The sequence below is a fragment of the Kwoniella europaea genome, chromosome 2 (assembly GCF_036810445.1).
Source record: "Kwoniella europaea PYCC6329 chromosome 2, complete sequence".
In the NCBI taxonomy this organism is placed as follows: domain Eukaryota; kingdom Fungi; phylum Basidiomycota; class Tremellomycetes; order Tremellales; family Cryptococcaceae; genus Kwoniella; species Kwoniella europaea.
In genome coordinates, this window is record NC_089488.1 from 717,581 (window position 1) to 731,817 (window position 14,237).

General features: G+C 45.0%; 5 protein-coding genes across 5 annotated transcripts; 3 read left to right on the forward strand and 2 right to left on the reverse strand.

Annotated features, from left to right (window-relative positions):
* Positions 1-30: 30 nt before the first annotated feature.
* On the reverse strand, positions 31-1,367 carry V865_006604 (uncharacterized protein; the record flags this gene model as incomplete). Its single annotated transcript, XM_066230362.1, has 2 exons — positions 31-550; positions 607-1,367. The coding sequence occupies 2 exons, from the start codon at positions 1,365-1,367 to the stop codon at positions 31-33; spliced, it is 1,281 nt and encodes a 426-aa protein (XP_066086459.1).
* Positions 1,368-2,830: 1,463 nt separating this feature from the next.
* V865_006605 (uncharacterized protein) lies at positions 2,831-5,212 on the forward strand (the record flags this gene model as incomplete). The annotated part of the gene is made up of 8 exons (XM_066230363.1): positions 2,831-3,020; positions 3,083-3,283; positions 3,352-3,438; positions 3,506-3,658; positions 3,723-4,194; positions 4,267-4,496; positions 4,558-4,672; positions 4,738-5,212. 8 exons carry the CDS (start codon positions 2,831-2,833, stop codon positions 5,210-5,212), a joined length of 1,923 nt encoding a protein of 640 aa, XP_066086460.1.
* A 728-nt stretch (positions 5,213-5,940) lies between these two features.
* On the forward strand, positions 5,941-7,907 carry V865_006606 (uncharacterized protein; the record flags this gene model as incomplete). Its single annotated transcript, XM_066230364.1, has 12 exons — positions 5,941-6,335; positions 6,403-6,416; positions 6,486-6,495; positions 6,548-6,596; positions 6,663-6,706; positions 6,763-6,782; positions 6,846-6,924; positions 6,985-7,105; positions 7,170-7,181; positions 7,241-7,650; positions 7,721-7,759; positions 7,817-7,907. 12 exons carry the CDS (start codon positions 5,941-5,943, stop codon positions 7,905-7,907), a joined length of 1,284 nt encoding a protein of 427 aa, XP_066086461.1.
* Positions 7,908-8,848: 941 nt separating this feature from the next.
* V865_006607 (uncharacterized protein) lies at positions 8,849-10,644 on the reverse strand (the record flags this gene model as incomplete). The annotated part of the gene is made up of 6 exons (XM_066230365.1): positions 8,849-9,081; positions 9,152-9,283; positions 9,337-10,013; positions 10,083-10,170; positions 10,231-10,325; positions 10,382-10,644. The coding sequence occupies 6 exons, from the start codon at positions 10,642-10,644 to the stop codon at positions 8,849-8,851; spliced, it is 1,488 nt and encodes a 495-aa protein (XP_066086462.1).
* Positions 10,645-11,358: 714 nt separating this feature from the next.
* Positions 11,359-14,091, forward strand: V865_006608 (uncharacterized protein; the record flags this gene model as incomplete). Its single annotated transcript, XM_066230366.1, has 15 exons — positions 11,359-11,380; positions 11,450-11,522; positions 11,628-11,721; positions 11,804-12,012; positions 12,072-12,126; positions 12,206-12,237; positions 12,296-12,502; positions 12,570-12,638; positions 12,709-12,983; positions 13,053-13,144; positions 13,199-13,274; positions 13,348-13,411; positions 13,474-13,699; positions 13,772-13,840; positions 13,921-14,091. 15 exons carry the CDS (start codon positions 11,359-11,361, stop codon positions 14,089-14,091), a joined length of 1,734 nt encoding a protein of 577 aa, XP_066086463.1.
* Positions 14,092-14,237: the final 146 nt, after the last annotated feature.

Sequence of the window (14,237 nt, forward strand, 5' to 3'; positions counted from 1 at the left end):
CGTGTCCTTCCATGTATACCTATCATTCAATCACCTATCTCCCTCTGCACCCTCCGCAAGCCTTTTATCATGCCTCGACATAACCTTTCCCAAAGGTTCACGTACACCTTTCCACCCTCTTTGACCGTCACCATCACCTTCTCTCAGACCATCTGCAGCATTGACTATATCATTGAGATGACCTCCATGACCTTGTATCCTATCAACCAGCAACGCCTCAGGTGATCTACCTCCATCTTCAAGTTGACGTAATCTGCCTTCTTCTAAAGTTTTCAAAGCTAATTCTTCACTTTCTCTCGATCTCACTCTAATTCTACCCAATCTTTCTTTCTGGTGATCTTGATCTTCTTCTTTTGAATCGGGATCAGGTTTAACAAAGTATCGCTGAGGGTTCCACCAATATACTGGATATCTCCTTCGTCCCAGGTTATTGATCAATAATGCCCATCCGATTAATAAGAGTGAAGAGCATAATACGATCGGGATGTAGTTCCATGATAAATCTATGATCGATGGGTCCGTAGCAGCTGCTAGAGCAGTCGCACCTGCTCTGTCATACTCATAAATCAGTGAGATGGAGAAATGGATCTGACAATCAAAACTCACGGTGGATGCACCATACCTAACATGGAGGTGATCAACATAGTGACAGCCACTGACAATCCCCCATTCATGAAACTCCTTCCATTGAACCTCCCATTACTGTCTAAACTATCCATATATCCATCTTTCTCATTCAGAGTAAACAACTTGGTTAGAGCAATACCTATGATGGCACCTATCAAATTCCCCAAAATATGATTTCTAGGTTGAGCTAAAGGACTTTCGATAACTCCGAATAGCAATATACAAGCTGCACCGAAAGATCCTACGATTACCGGCGAACCATATGCCTTTCTAAATACCGTATTGGTCGAACAGATAGCTTCTACCAGTAGGATACCGACGAATGTTCCGATAAAGCTAAATAACCATATCTCATACTTTAGCGATATGTGCTGTAACCATATAAAAGGAGGGATGGGAAGAGGTTCGTATGGCGGTACGGCACCTGGAGGGCGATAGCCTATGAATCGTGACACGATCAAAGGAAGACGTGAACGATAATCCTCTGCAAGCTGTATTCGTACTTGGTATAAAGGAGGGGACGGTGTTGTTGATTTTGCACGTGTGTGTGTACGTGTACGTGATTTCGAGCTTGAGCGGGCTTTCGACCGTGATCTCGATCTTGATCCTTTTCCGTGAATTCTTGGACTAGGTGAAGGTCTGACAGTAGATTGAGAAGCGGACCATCCTCTGGAAGTTGGATTGCCTGGTGTGGTATCGAACCGAGTCTGACGTTCGGCACGGGATCGTCGATCTTCCATCGCACCCGAATAGGGCACTGCGCATTGATGAAGAGGACCTGAGCTTAGCAGATGCTGTATGTACGACCAGTCCAGTGGGATGTGATGCAGTTGGCATTGGTGAGATGGGATTCAACGTTGGTTGGAATGGTTCGCTTAGATCGCTTAAAATTGGATCGTGCCATATCCGGAATATCCGGAATATCCGGCAGACCGGGTCCTTCTTCAGTCTCGGATCGCTTTGCTTGGAAGTGAGGACCAACATACTGCGACAACGGATTCAAGTATCAACGATACTGTGGTTCAAGAAGTCAGTCCTATAATTTGCATTATTACCTACGCAGTGGACCGTATAACCCATGTACATAATGAAGGATGTCGATATAACTGTATATGGGTAATTTTGGAGCACCGAGATTCGCCAAACTGGGGATTTGGCGTCAGATCCGGTAATATTGAGTAAATGACGTCAGCCTAATAGTAGTTGAATTGGGATATGTCTGTGTCGGCCGATTGCTCATCGTAGGTGAGGGAGGTAGGAAGATCGCCGGGACGGTCAAATGGTAAACATCTACGTACTAGAAGGGAAGAAGAGTAAGTCAAAGCAGCTCATCTCGGAAAGAGAAATCTTAATGAGAAAGTTGATTGTGTGGCGAACCTATCTTCGTGAAGTAGTAGAATGTTCAGGACGCTACTGAGGGCGTAGATGTGTCCAAACAAGCTAGACCCATTATCTTGGGTATGAACCCACTAACAACTAGCGTAATTGGGATATTGTCCTTGAGCTGGAAATGGAAAGCGAAAAGGAAGACGATGTGAGCAACTCCACTCAAACCATTTCAGGAAACGAGATCAAGAGATCTTCGACCGAATCGTTCGTCCTGTCCTTGATCGCCGACCATCTGGGGTAAGATCAAATGAAACATGATGAGCTGCATGCAAGTTTACAGTGCGTTGCGTAGTAAACAAGCGAAATCAACTATCTTCCCACCCTCGAAAAAGGAGAAATTTACCTCTGGGTCCGGAACCAAATGACAAACTCGTATCAGATAACGCCCAAAATCGGCCGATAACCACTCTCGACAACTAGAGTAGCCATGGGTATCGTGCCAAGATCTCAAAGTTAATTTCGGAGATACAGTAACCAAATGGAGTGGAGTCATTTTCCTGACGTCAAAAAATTTGTAAAACCAAATAACACAGAACACTTCTAGCCTCCCTTCTGCTTTAGGGTTCTCGACCTTCTCACGTCGTGCCTTCAAAATTTTTATCTGATAAACGAAGATGACCAAATGGCTCCATGGAAGGGGGCTTTTTTCTTTTCTCCCTAAAAGGTACATATAAAAGAAGTGATCTTCTTCAGCATCATGCTTGGTTCAGTTCCCTTTCTTCTTCTTCTTTTGCATATCGTCTTGACAGATTCTACGGTTACCATACCGATCCACTTTGATCTTTTGATCTAATCCAAAGTACTGGACATCAAGATGAATCCCAACAAATCTCCAGATCCTTTATACCCCGATTTAGAAGTTACCAAAGAGCTTGAAAAGCAAGGTGACAATGAGACCGCTTTCGGTGACAAATCACCAGGTGTAAGGAGAATCGAAATCATCGCTTCTTGCTTTACCACTTGGCATAGATGGGTTTTGTTCATTTCCGTTTTCCTGGTTGCCTGTAAGTCATCCTTCTTTTAGCATATGAGCAATCCCCTGATATACGTTTCATTCGCTTTTTAGATAGTTACGGTTTAGATGGTACGGTCCGATACACCTATCAAGCTACCGCTTTATCCGAGTTGGGCACTTCATCACAGATTTCCACTGTGACAGTGGTTAGATCAGTCGTAGCTGCTGCTGCGCAACCTGCCTACGCCAAGATCTCCGATTACTTCGGTCGTATCAGTATCTTGTTTATCAGTGTGCTTTTCTATGCCGTCGGTATGTTAAACTCACATCTGATGCTCTCAGTCCCCATCGACTGAGGCTAACCATTCACTCTTAAACAGGCACAATCGTTCAAGCTACCTCTCATAACCTCTCTGCATTCTCCGGTGGCGCAGTCCTATACCAATTTGGTTATACTGGTGTAATGCGTGAGTCTTTTCAGACCACTTGCAATAGGCCTTCAAGGCGGATATGCTAATTGAATGCACCGTTCAGTCCTCGTTGAGGTGTTGATCGCCGATGTCACCTCACTCCGATCTCGTTTATTCTTCAGTTACATCCCCGCCATGCCATTCATCATCAACGCATGGGTATCTGGTAACGTCGCATCGTCTGTGCTGGAAGCTACGACCTGGGGATGGGGTATCGGTGAGCCTTCTTATGACCCACTTATATAGCAACTAACGAAGCTGATTACCTGTTTTACACATAGGGATGTGGGCGATCATTTTCCCAGCTATGGCCCTCCCCTTACTCGGCTCACTGGTAGAAGCAGAATGGAGAGCAAATCGTAAAGGCCTGTTGGACGAGATTCCTTCGCCTCTCAAGACACTCGCCCAACCATCTCTATGGGTGGAGATCTTCTGGCAAGTCGATATCGTCGGTTTGATCCTCCTCGCAGCTACATTCGCTTTGATCTTGGTCCCCTTCACCTTGGCTGGAGGTACAAGTAACATCTGGAAGGCTGCTCATATCATCGCTCCCTTGGTTGTCGGATTCGTAGTGGCCCTACCGGCATTCATCATCTGGGAAACCAAGATTGCCAAGCACCCCGCTGTCCCATTCAGACTGTTCAAAGATACTCGAATGGTGCTAGCGCCAATCTGTATTGCGATGTTACTCAATACCGCTTGGTACACCCAGGGTGATTACTTGTATTACACACTCACCTTGGCTTTCGATCGGTAAGTCAATTTCTCACGTGTCCATGCTAATTTTATCGAACGATAGATGCTGAACAAGTTTATACCGTACAGAGATGTCACGTCTGCCACCCGAGTCCAAAATATCTATTCGTTCTGTTCGGTGGTCGTCGGTGTCGCCTTGGGGTTAGTGATCAGACGTGTTAGAAGATTGAAATGGTTCATCGTCGCCGGTACTCTCCTCTTCGTACTTGCCTTCGGTCTCTTGATCAGATACCGAGGTGGTTTCTCCGCACATGATTTCGCCGGTTTGGTCGGTGCGGAAGTTGTATTGGGTATCGCAGGTGGGTCATATGCAGCCAAACTAACGTCTTGCCATAATACTGACTTAGTTTGCGATTGTAGGTGGTCTCTTCCCATACCCTACTCAAGTCATGATTCAATCTGCCGTACAGCACGAGCGAACAGCCACTGTAACTTCGTTGTATCTCGCTTCTTACTCGATTGGAAGTGCTCTTGGGTGAGTCAACATCACTGCTCCATACTACCAATGCTGACTGACAAATAACTGTATTTTGGTCGTAGTAACACTATTGCCTCAGCAATCTGGAATAACAGTCTCCCCAAGCATTTGTTAAACGCATTCACCCGATATGGCGTGGCAGACGCATCCACTCTCGCGGCGTCTGTCTTTGCAAGTCCCCTAGCTTTGGTAGCGGAATATCCACCCGGTACGCCAGAGAGAGAAGCTGCTAGTGAGGCCTACCGAGAAGTCCAAAGATACCTTACTATCACAGGTATCTGCATCTCCTCATTATTGGTGTTCGCATCATTATGTCTCCGAAACCCAAGATTAGGCGATCAACAGAGTTTACCAGATGCCGAGGGGTTCCAGGTTCCCGTTCTTACTAAGGAGAAGACTCAACACGACCATTCGCCCACTAGGACTGCTGTTGAGAACGACTCGGTCACAAATGGCAATGTTCCACACGGTTATGATCCGGGAAGCATGGAGGCTGACAGGAACAGATCTACCAAGATTATGGCGAATAAGGTATAGAGGGATTTATGGCATGACCATAAGATAACCTGATTTGCATCTTGTCGAGGTGCAAACGGTGGAAGAGAGCACTACAGATTCAAATATGATACGCCTCGCTCGTAGCTACATAACCTATAATAATAATTAATAACCGTGAAAGAACAAAGTAGATAGACAGATAATCCAAGTACCAAGTATGCAAAGTACGAGTATCGTTCGCGCACAGACCAGATCTCCGGAAGCCACTGACAACATAGACGGCGCTCTCCGCTTTTTTGTGTGGGCGAGGTGTACGTTGTTTTTCCCATCGAAGCGTTCCCGCATGTCGCTTTTACCCTTAACTGCATACCACCACCTCGTCATTCTACTTTTTGCATCTACAGTAGTATGTGCAGTGTATCCCCAACATCGCTTTCAGGTCATGAGAAAACTATATGGCATTTAGTCGTAATCATTGTCCTCCCGCTGTTCCGGGTCATCAGCTCTAACCCTCAATTGTGAAACAAAGCGTATGGTATGAATACTTCGTACATCCTTGATATACATACTTTATTTTTCCCGTACTGTCAGTCATACGCAAATGCGGGGAAATGAAGGTATGGTATGTGAATAGTCGAGCTATGCAGCCAAAATGCGTTGAAATAAAAATAGAAGTAGAAGATGTCCTTCATATCTCAACCCAACTTCGCATCATCATCAAAATTCCTCTCTACGCTCAGATTTGTCCATCGTTAGAATCCATTATCATGTCACGTAGACGAGCATCTTCCCCCGACCTGATCTACCCTTCCAGACGGGTAATGCGCTTCTGCGTACTATCCATATTCATCATTGCTGGAGTATGGTTATTCACCCTCAAAGCGGACTTGTCCCCGGAATCTTTGGGTGACTCACAGTTGCTGAAAAGAGCGGTGTTGTCAAATGAAGGGGATGTAAAGGAACATCCGATTGATGAGTATGTGAAGAGTTTCCCAAAGGTTAGAAGTTGGAAAGAGACTGGTGTACCTACTTCGACGGGGAGGGAGGGGGAGAATGGACTAGTCATTGAGGATGACGATATTATGGAGATAGAGATGGGGATGGGGGATACCAAGGAGAAAGTACCATTCGATTGGCCAAGAGTCAGGAAGTTGTTTGTTTTGTAAGTCAAAATTCCCTGTGTCGGTTGGGTGTAAGATATTTCTGATGTACTGGCATTTCATTTGCAGTGGTGATTCGTTCTGTGAGTCTGATTGCTATTGCAGAACCAATCTGGTCTGACCTGGATTTCTCTCCCTTTGGATACGTTCAGCTACTCGAGAGTGAGTAGTAGATCTCGTCTTCTGATAGGATGTAGCTGAGCAACATATTTAGTAAGGATTACCGAAAAGATGGTGTAGATTGGGGCCATTTTCAGGAACTGGTGAGGATTCTCATGATCGCTGTAGAAACCGAGGACCGGAAATCTGACAGAATGGAGATACTGTAGCATGGTAAAGCAACGGATATGAAATGGCCTGATTACCTCTATGCGTGAGTCAGTCAATAAGCTGTACATTGACAAAAGCTTAGATATAAGATACTTGTAGGGTCTTTCACGATTTCCACAGTAAGCCGCTCGTGTCTCATAAAGGCGATGGGAAGATATAGGCTGACCCACAGCGTGTGACAGTCCTGCAATACTGGAATTTGGCCAAGGTCGGAGCTACTATTCATCATTCAGTCTTACCCCCTGGTCTAGAGAGTTATGGGTATGTGTTATTGTTTTGTTTGACTGCAATCACCTACAATTAGCTGACATCGCGATATAGTACCTTTGAAACGCAGATCAATGATTTCGAAGACCTCTTCACGCCTCTTCCGGGACCGAGACAGGTCGACTGGCATTCCAATGATACGCTCTTCATCGTAGTCTTCGGTATCAATGATAATGTAGGTGCACAAACTCCCTTCGGTATTCATCGTGATGACTGGCTGACCACTCTTCCACGCACAGGGCCGACTGAACGTAAGCTTACGCTCTGTTTAAGAGGTTTTATGCGGCACAAGCTGACATGACTTTCTTAGCGAGATGATCTACACGAAGGAGGAGGTTTGGATGTACCAGCAACTACCAAAGCATTGGTCGATTCCCTGATCAATCAATCAAGGAGATTACATTCACTCGGCGCAAGAAATTTCCTATTCATGACATTACCTCCTTTACACCTTTCACCAAAATACAAATTACCAAGTCAAGTCGGATACGACATCCACGAGAGAGTTGAGTTGTCTGTGACTCACTTTAACGATAATCTGAGATCCTCGGTGAAACAATTTGAAGATGATGTAGGAGATAGTAATGTCATGTTGTTTGATTTAAACAAGTTCTGGAAAATCTTATTGGATTATCCAGAATTGTTCGGTATAACGGATGTATCAAGATTTAGAATGACTATTGATGGTAGATTACCTAATTTCGGTCGAATGGGTTTAGCGTGAGTTATACAATTACAATCAGCCTCCCATATGGAAGGGCCAAAGCTGAGAGAGGGATTGAACGATTAGATATCACGATAATCAACATGTCAGTTGGTCAAGTGCCGAGTGAGTCTTTATGAGGATACAGCTGCTATGGATGTGTATGCTGATGATATTTCCTAGACTCATCGCTCGATCAGTTAATGGACTTTTAATGCGAAATTCCGCATCAATCCAATTCTCGAATGCTTCGCAGACAGAATACACAGCTTAGAGATATTTTGGCGGACGCTGTATAGAACATCGTAGCTGGTTAGGCAAGACACTGTAGAATACATCTGAATGGACTTTTCAACGTGATTCTTTCATCTGCGATTTCGACTCTCTCTCACTCTTGGTTGTAAACGAATGTATCATATCATTGTCCCGCGATGCCTATTTGAGATACGTTACACTCACCCTCGAGAGTTGTAGGCTGGAGGATCAGTAGGCTTTCTCAAATTGAACAAATACCAAACTTTTCTGCAATGAGACTAGGCATGCCAGCTACGAGTACTCTAGATATGTATTTATTCCTTTCGTTAGGAAGAGTCCAATGTGGCCGTGAGGTTTAAGAGACGGAGGAATCTGCTGTATCGTCACCTCAGTCAATACACCCAAAAGAAATATGTATGTTTAGATGGCATGAGTTGCAGTCGATCTGTGATGATCGGGAGAACGATTGAAAGTTGTGGAGCTGCTTCAAGCGGTGTAAGAAGTGATCTTACCTGCCAAGTTTGGTGGTTGCTGGTCAAATCGTGAAATGTCCATCTCAGTCCTCGGGACGATCCATTTCGAGCAGAAATTACCAGTCAAGTAGGTTTCTGGTTTCTCTCAGTACAGTAGCTAATTTCTGCACTAACTCATTTACTGCGGATCGGCCCGTAGTTTCCGGTCAAGATATTATCAGTGCACAAGCTGTATGACACTTCAATCAGGCTGATGCAGTCATAGTACCACTTGGAATATCTCTAAGCCCTGCATAACGACAAAGAATTTGCAAGTGTATATACAAGAGTAACCACCATATATAAGGCCACAATCAAAAAGTGTATCACTGATTTTCCCCTACTCGCATCCTTGAGCTTTTGAAATCACCTAAATTATCCCAAAGTCTTTCAAATCACCCTTTCGCAAGTCACCCATACAAATAAAATATCCTCCTTCCAGTAAAGTCTAAAGGACGTATCGGAAACTCAAATCCTGCTTGTCAGTCTTGTTATCGTAGTTGGCGGCCGGACGAGGAACAGCTTCTTCGTTACCCTCCGCTGCCAGTCGATCTCTTCGGCTGTTCTCCATCTTACAAAGCACCATGAACAGGAGCATGAACACGATGTAAACTCCGTACATGGATGAGATGGCTCTCATGGCTGTCTTGTACAGTGGCGCTTGTTCATCTCGGAAGAGTTCTGCCATTATCGATGGTATAAATCAGTATCGGTCATTCTATAATGAACACGTAGGAGAGTGTCCACTCACGAGGACCAACAATACATCCAGTGGCGTAACCGAGGTAGTAAACTGTGGAGAAAAGGGTTTTTCGAGTGTGACCTTTGATGTTGGATGAGATGATTGACAAGTTGACCGATAGAATGTGGTAGTTGCAGGTGGCTACAAACGATAATCAGCTTTGTTGTAAGGCTTGCGTATCTCAAATTACTCACTGAGCCAAAGAGAACCAGCAAGTGGCCATTTATTTTCGAAAGGCAAAACTTGAAGTAGGATGCTTCCGACCAGGGGAACCACGGCGCAAATAGCTTGTATATAACCTCTGTGATTGGGGAATTTCCTACAAGACAGAGTGGCGAGGATCAAGCAAGTGGCTTGCATCGCACAAGCTGGAAGTTGGAGAACCGTAGTGATGAAGCTCGAGTAACCTAGACCGTTGAGAATGAGGGTACCGAAATTGAGCACAGTACAGGCGCAAAGAAGGAAAGCCCAGGAGAAGACCAAGTAGAATTTTGGGTCTTTCATGGTCTCCCAGAATTGGTCCCATTGGAAATGCCTTTCGTGGGCTGAAGCATGTTCCCTTGCGACTCGATCGTGAGCAATTTGCTTCTCTTCAGCAGTAAGGAACCATGCGCCTTTCATATCTGCTGGAATCAAGTAGGCGAAAGCCAGACCAATACAGATGGACATTGCACCAGCGATAAGCATAGCGATCCTCCATCCATGGATATGACCTTTGATTGAACTGAGGCCATATAGGAAAAGACCACCGAGACCTTGAGCGAAGATGTCGGCACCGGCCAACATAGCGAATCTGGATGGGTGTTCCGCCTTTCGGTACCAGAAGGATATCATCAAGACGAAGGCAGGGTAGGCTGAACCTTCCATCAAACTGTGAGATAGATCACAGAATATAGCGATTAGCTGGTGGTCATGCTGATCCTCGTCAAGCTAGACTCACCCCAACAAAAATCGAACGGCCAATAGGTCGGCGCCTTTTTGAGGCGCAGCCTGTGCCATCATGACTCCACCCCATAATACGACGGTGACTGATGGCAGTGCGTTAGGTCAGCAGGACTCATGAAGGTGATTATACCGGATCAGCGTACCTCCAACGTAAATTCTGATGGAGAACATGTGCAAAATCTTGATGGAAATGAGCTGAGAAGCGAGAGTACCGAAGTAGAAAATACTTGAGGCCCAGCTGTACTGGTATGTCAGCGACGCCCATATATGTACTCATGTCTAAGCGGAACTTACGAATAGTCTTGACCTTTGAGGTTCAAGTCTTTCTTCAGACCGAAGATAGCGGCAAAAGCCAAACCTCTCTTGTCGAGGTACTGACAGAAGTATACCAAAATGGCGAGAGGCATAATGACTCGGTCGATCTTCCACAGAACCCGCTTCTCCGCAGCCGGGTCAATTTCAGCCACGGCATGATCCACTTCATCGATTTTACTTTCGTCCATAGGAACTTCTTGCTTGAGTCCGTCGGTGGGCACTTCGGGAACGTTATATGACATCTTGGCTAGGACATATGTAGAAGATGTTGCTTAGATCATTGAATTGGATGGGAAAGATAAGCCCTCCAATGCTGGGACGTCTCTATATATCCATTTAAACTTCCAGAGGAGATTGCCAAAGCAAGTACTCTTAGGTCACCGGTTGGCTCGCCGAAGATATCCACTCTTGGTAATACCGTAAATCCAGTCAAGATTGGCAACAGTCCTGGTTTTGTGGGGTATAGCTTCTTCTTTCCGAACTTCCTTCTTGACACGGTGGAGATAGGAAAACAGGAGTGGACCCGAGCTTAGTGGTCAGCAGACCATTCCATCAGCGTCAAAGGTGTCGACCCAATTGGATTGGAATAATCACGATACGGGTGATCCGATAGCCTTGTATCTTTTGATATGAGACTGTGTTTTCTGGTTCAGGGTAAGACTAAGTAAGGAACAATCGCCCTCCAAAAGACGCAAGCGTCACGGCGAAATCGGCTAAAATTGACTGAATCGTTTATCTGCGCCATCTTGCGCTGACTCGCCGCCTGGTGGACATTCCGAACATGATAGGTGGCCGATGGACCACACCCACAGAAAGTGATGGCGAGCTTCGAATCCTGAGGAGATATGTGTGTGATAGCGATAGAAGTGGACCTAGCCAATCGTCGACTTGTTGTTTCCCGTCTTCCATACGTTGTACTGATCACAAAGCCATATTAGCAAATATCATCGATCAATATGGGTAACGTCCTCTCACCAAGTTAGTTTGAGTATCTCGTGCTTCATCGGTCATGTCAGCCCGCTGGAGGTGCTGATTGTGAACGTTTAGAATATACCTACGAGGAATGTACGGCCGACTTGGGAGAGCTCGGTCAGCTGAAAGGTACATTGATTGATGGAAGGTGAGCTTGACATAATTGGTCGGTAAAAATGTACCCAGTCTGGCTGGGTGAGAGATATCGGAAAAAAGGTATGTTGGGTCATTGATAGTTTGAGTCGATTTGTAGAGTAAAGAGATTTGTAAACGTCCCATATACGCTACCTCCTACTGGCGAATATCGATTCAGGCGACCGAGGCCGCTACCTAAAGGATATTCTTATGTGAGTACTCATATATCGTGCAAGCAGACCCGAACTAATCTGCGATTATTTTTGCCTTTTGGGGTGGGTGTATGTCATATAGTCACCAGATGGTCAACCTCGAAATGCTGTTGAATTTGGACTCCCATGTCCTCAACCCACCTACACTTCTCTCCCTGTATCTGAGCCGGCCGAGGATGACAGATCAGCAAAGGCTTTCCCTTACGATGAGGATTGCTTGAAGATGAATATCTGGATGCCTTCCGGTCCACCACCTCCAGGCGGATACTCTGTGTATGCTTATCTACATGGGTAAGTCTATTACGATGTCAGGGTTCACTATCCTGCGGCAGCTGATGACACCACTGCAGTGGCTGGTTACAGATTGGAGATCCTAGTATCGATCCCAAGATGGATCCCACGGAGGTGAGTAGCATCCATGTTTGTATGATAGTTTCGGTTTTTTCGGTTTTCCGGGGTAACTCACAATTTATGGCCATTGCAGCTTATAACTACCGGAGGTCTCAATTGTATCTTGTGAGATTACTAGCGTACTCTGGTGAAAAAGGAGGATATAACTGACTCTGTCAAATAGCATTTCATTGGGATACCGAGTCAGCGCTTTCGGATTTTTAGCTTGTAAAGAGCTTAAAGACGAATCCCTCGATGGTTCAGTGGGAAACTACGGATTGTGGGACCAAAGGGTCGCTCTGGAATGGATCCATGATCATATCGCTGCATTGGGTGGTAATCCTAAGAGAGTCGTCCTGGGAGGTAGATCAGCAGGAGCTTATTCTACGCAGTAAGTCCTGCTCGTCGTTGACACCCCAGACAAAGCCGTGTGCTGAGGAAGACTTGCAATACTCCAGCGCCCAATTGGTTCATGAATGTTTACAAGCTCAACCTACCGAGGGCGGCTTATTCCAGCGTGCTATTTTGTGAGTTGCAAATTGCGTTCTTCACGATACATCTGAGTTTCGTTGGCTGACTGTTGATTTATATACTCAGGATATCAAATGTTAGTCCATCATACCTGAAGATACGGCAATTTTACTATATATCTGACCCAGAATTCGCACAGGCAATCCCATGTTTACCCAAGACTGTCGAAGAGACTCAAACTCAATTCGAACAGCTATTAACCGCACTGGATATCCCATTATCTTTATCTGGTCCAGAGAGATTATCGAGATTACGAGCGGTACCTGCAGAAACGTTGACCCGAAAGATCATGACGATCGAACAGTTCACTTTCAGGACAGTACAAGATGGTGTCTTTTTCCGTCAGTACAAATCCGAGGGAATCGAATAGAAGAGTGAAAGCTGATTAATGGATGATTTGCGATGTTCAGCCACGAGTAAGACCTGGTTATACGATGGCAAATTAGCCGAAGAGTTTAAGAAAAGAGATATGGCTGCTATCATTGGAGAGGTACAAGATGAGGTAAGTCAACCATTAATATAGTGAATAGTGTCTGATCATATTTTGCGAATGTAGGAAACGCTTTATCGAGATGGTTTCAGAGTGACCGATGAGATTTCGTTATACAAGGCTGTTAATCAGTATTACTCCAGTAGCTGAACTTTACAGTCAATCCATCAAGCTCAAAAATTGCTAAGCTAACCTTTTGAATTGTTATAATGTAGGTACTGTGGTCGATCAAATGATAGATCTGTACTTGAATCAGAAAATCAAAGAACCATATCAACAGTGAGTATCCTCCAATTCCCCGACCGACTTTTCGCATGTGCTGATGATCTTCCGGTTCGCAGCCCGGATCCTAACCCAGATATTGATTCCTACACCAAGGTACTTGGAGATATCATCTCAGACGGTCAAGTAAGAGCACCCAGTCGATCATTCGCCAGACAATTGAGAGATGCAGGTGTACCGCTGGATTCCGTTCATCGATATATTATTGGATGGGTACCCGATTTCGTCATGCAGTTCGCCCCTCCCAAATTCGGTGTTACCCATGCGATGGATAGACCTATCCACGTAAGTACCCACATGTACTATTCTCATTGAATATTCGATATGAGCTGATGTTATTATGGGTGTGATTGATAGAATTTCTCTATTTTCCATGGACCAAAACCCCACGAAGAAGCCTTGATGCGAGAATGGATCAAAGATTATGTGAGTTGACTGTCGAATACATACATCCTCAGGTCTTTGAGATCAGACATGACCCTGACCATCGATCTCATAAATGCCAGGCAAACTTCGTTAATTGGAGACCTGTCAATTTCGGTACCGACTTATGGACCCAAGTCAAGGTCCTTAGTCCCAAAGATAATGGTAGTATACGAATTGAGGATGATGTCAAGTGGGATTACCTAGAGAAGGTCTCGAATGTTATAGAAGGTAGAGGTAAAACATCAGCGTGAATCGAGCACAGTAAGGACGTCTTCTCGAGCCAGCAATAGTATATATGGGGGTTTGTGATATAGATACATCAGTATTTGGTCTATTGGGTTTACTCTTCAGTTAGTTGTCATGATGTATCATATTCCTCTCTTTGAATGAGGTTTGA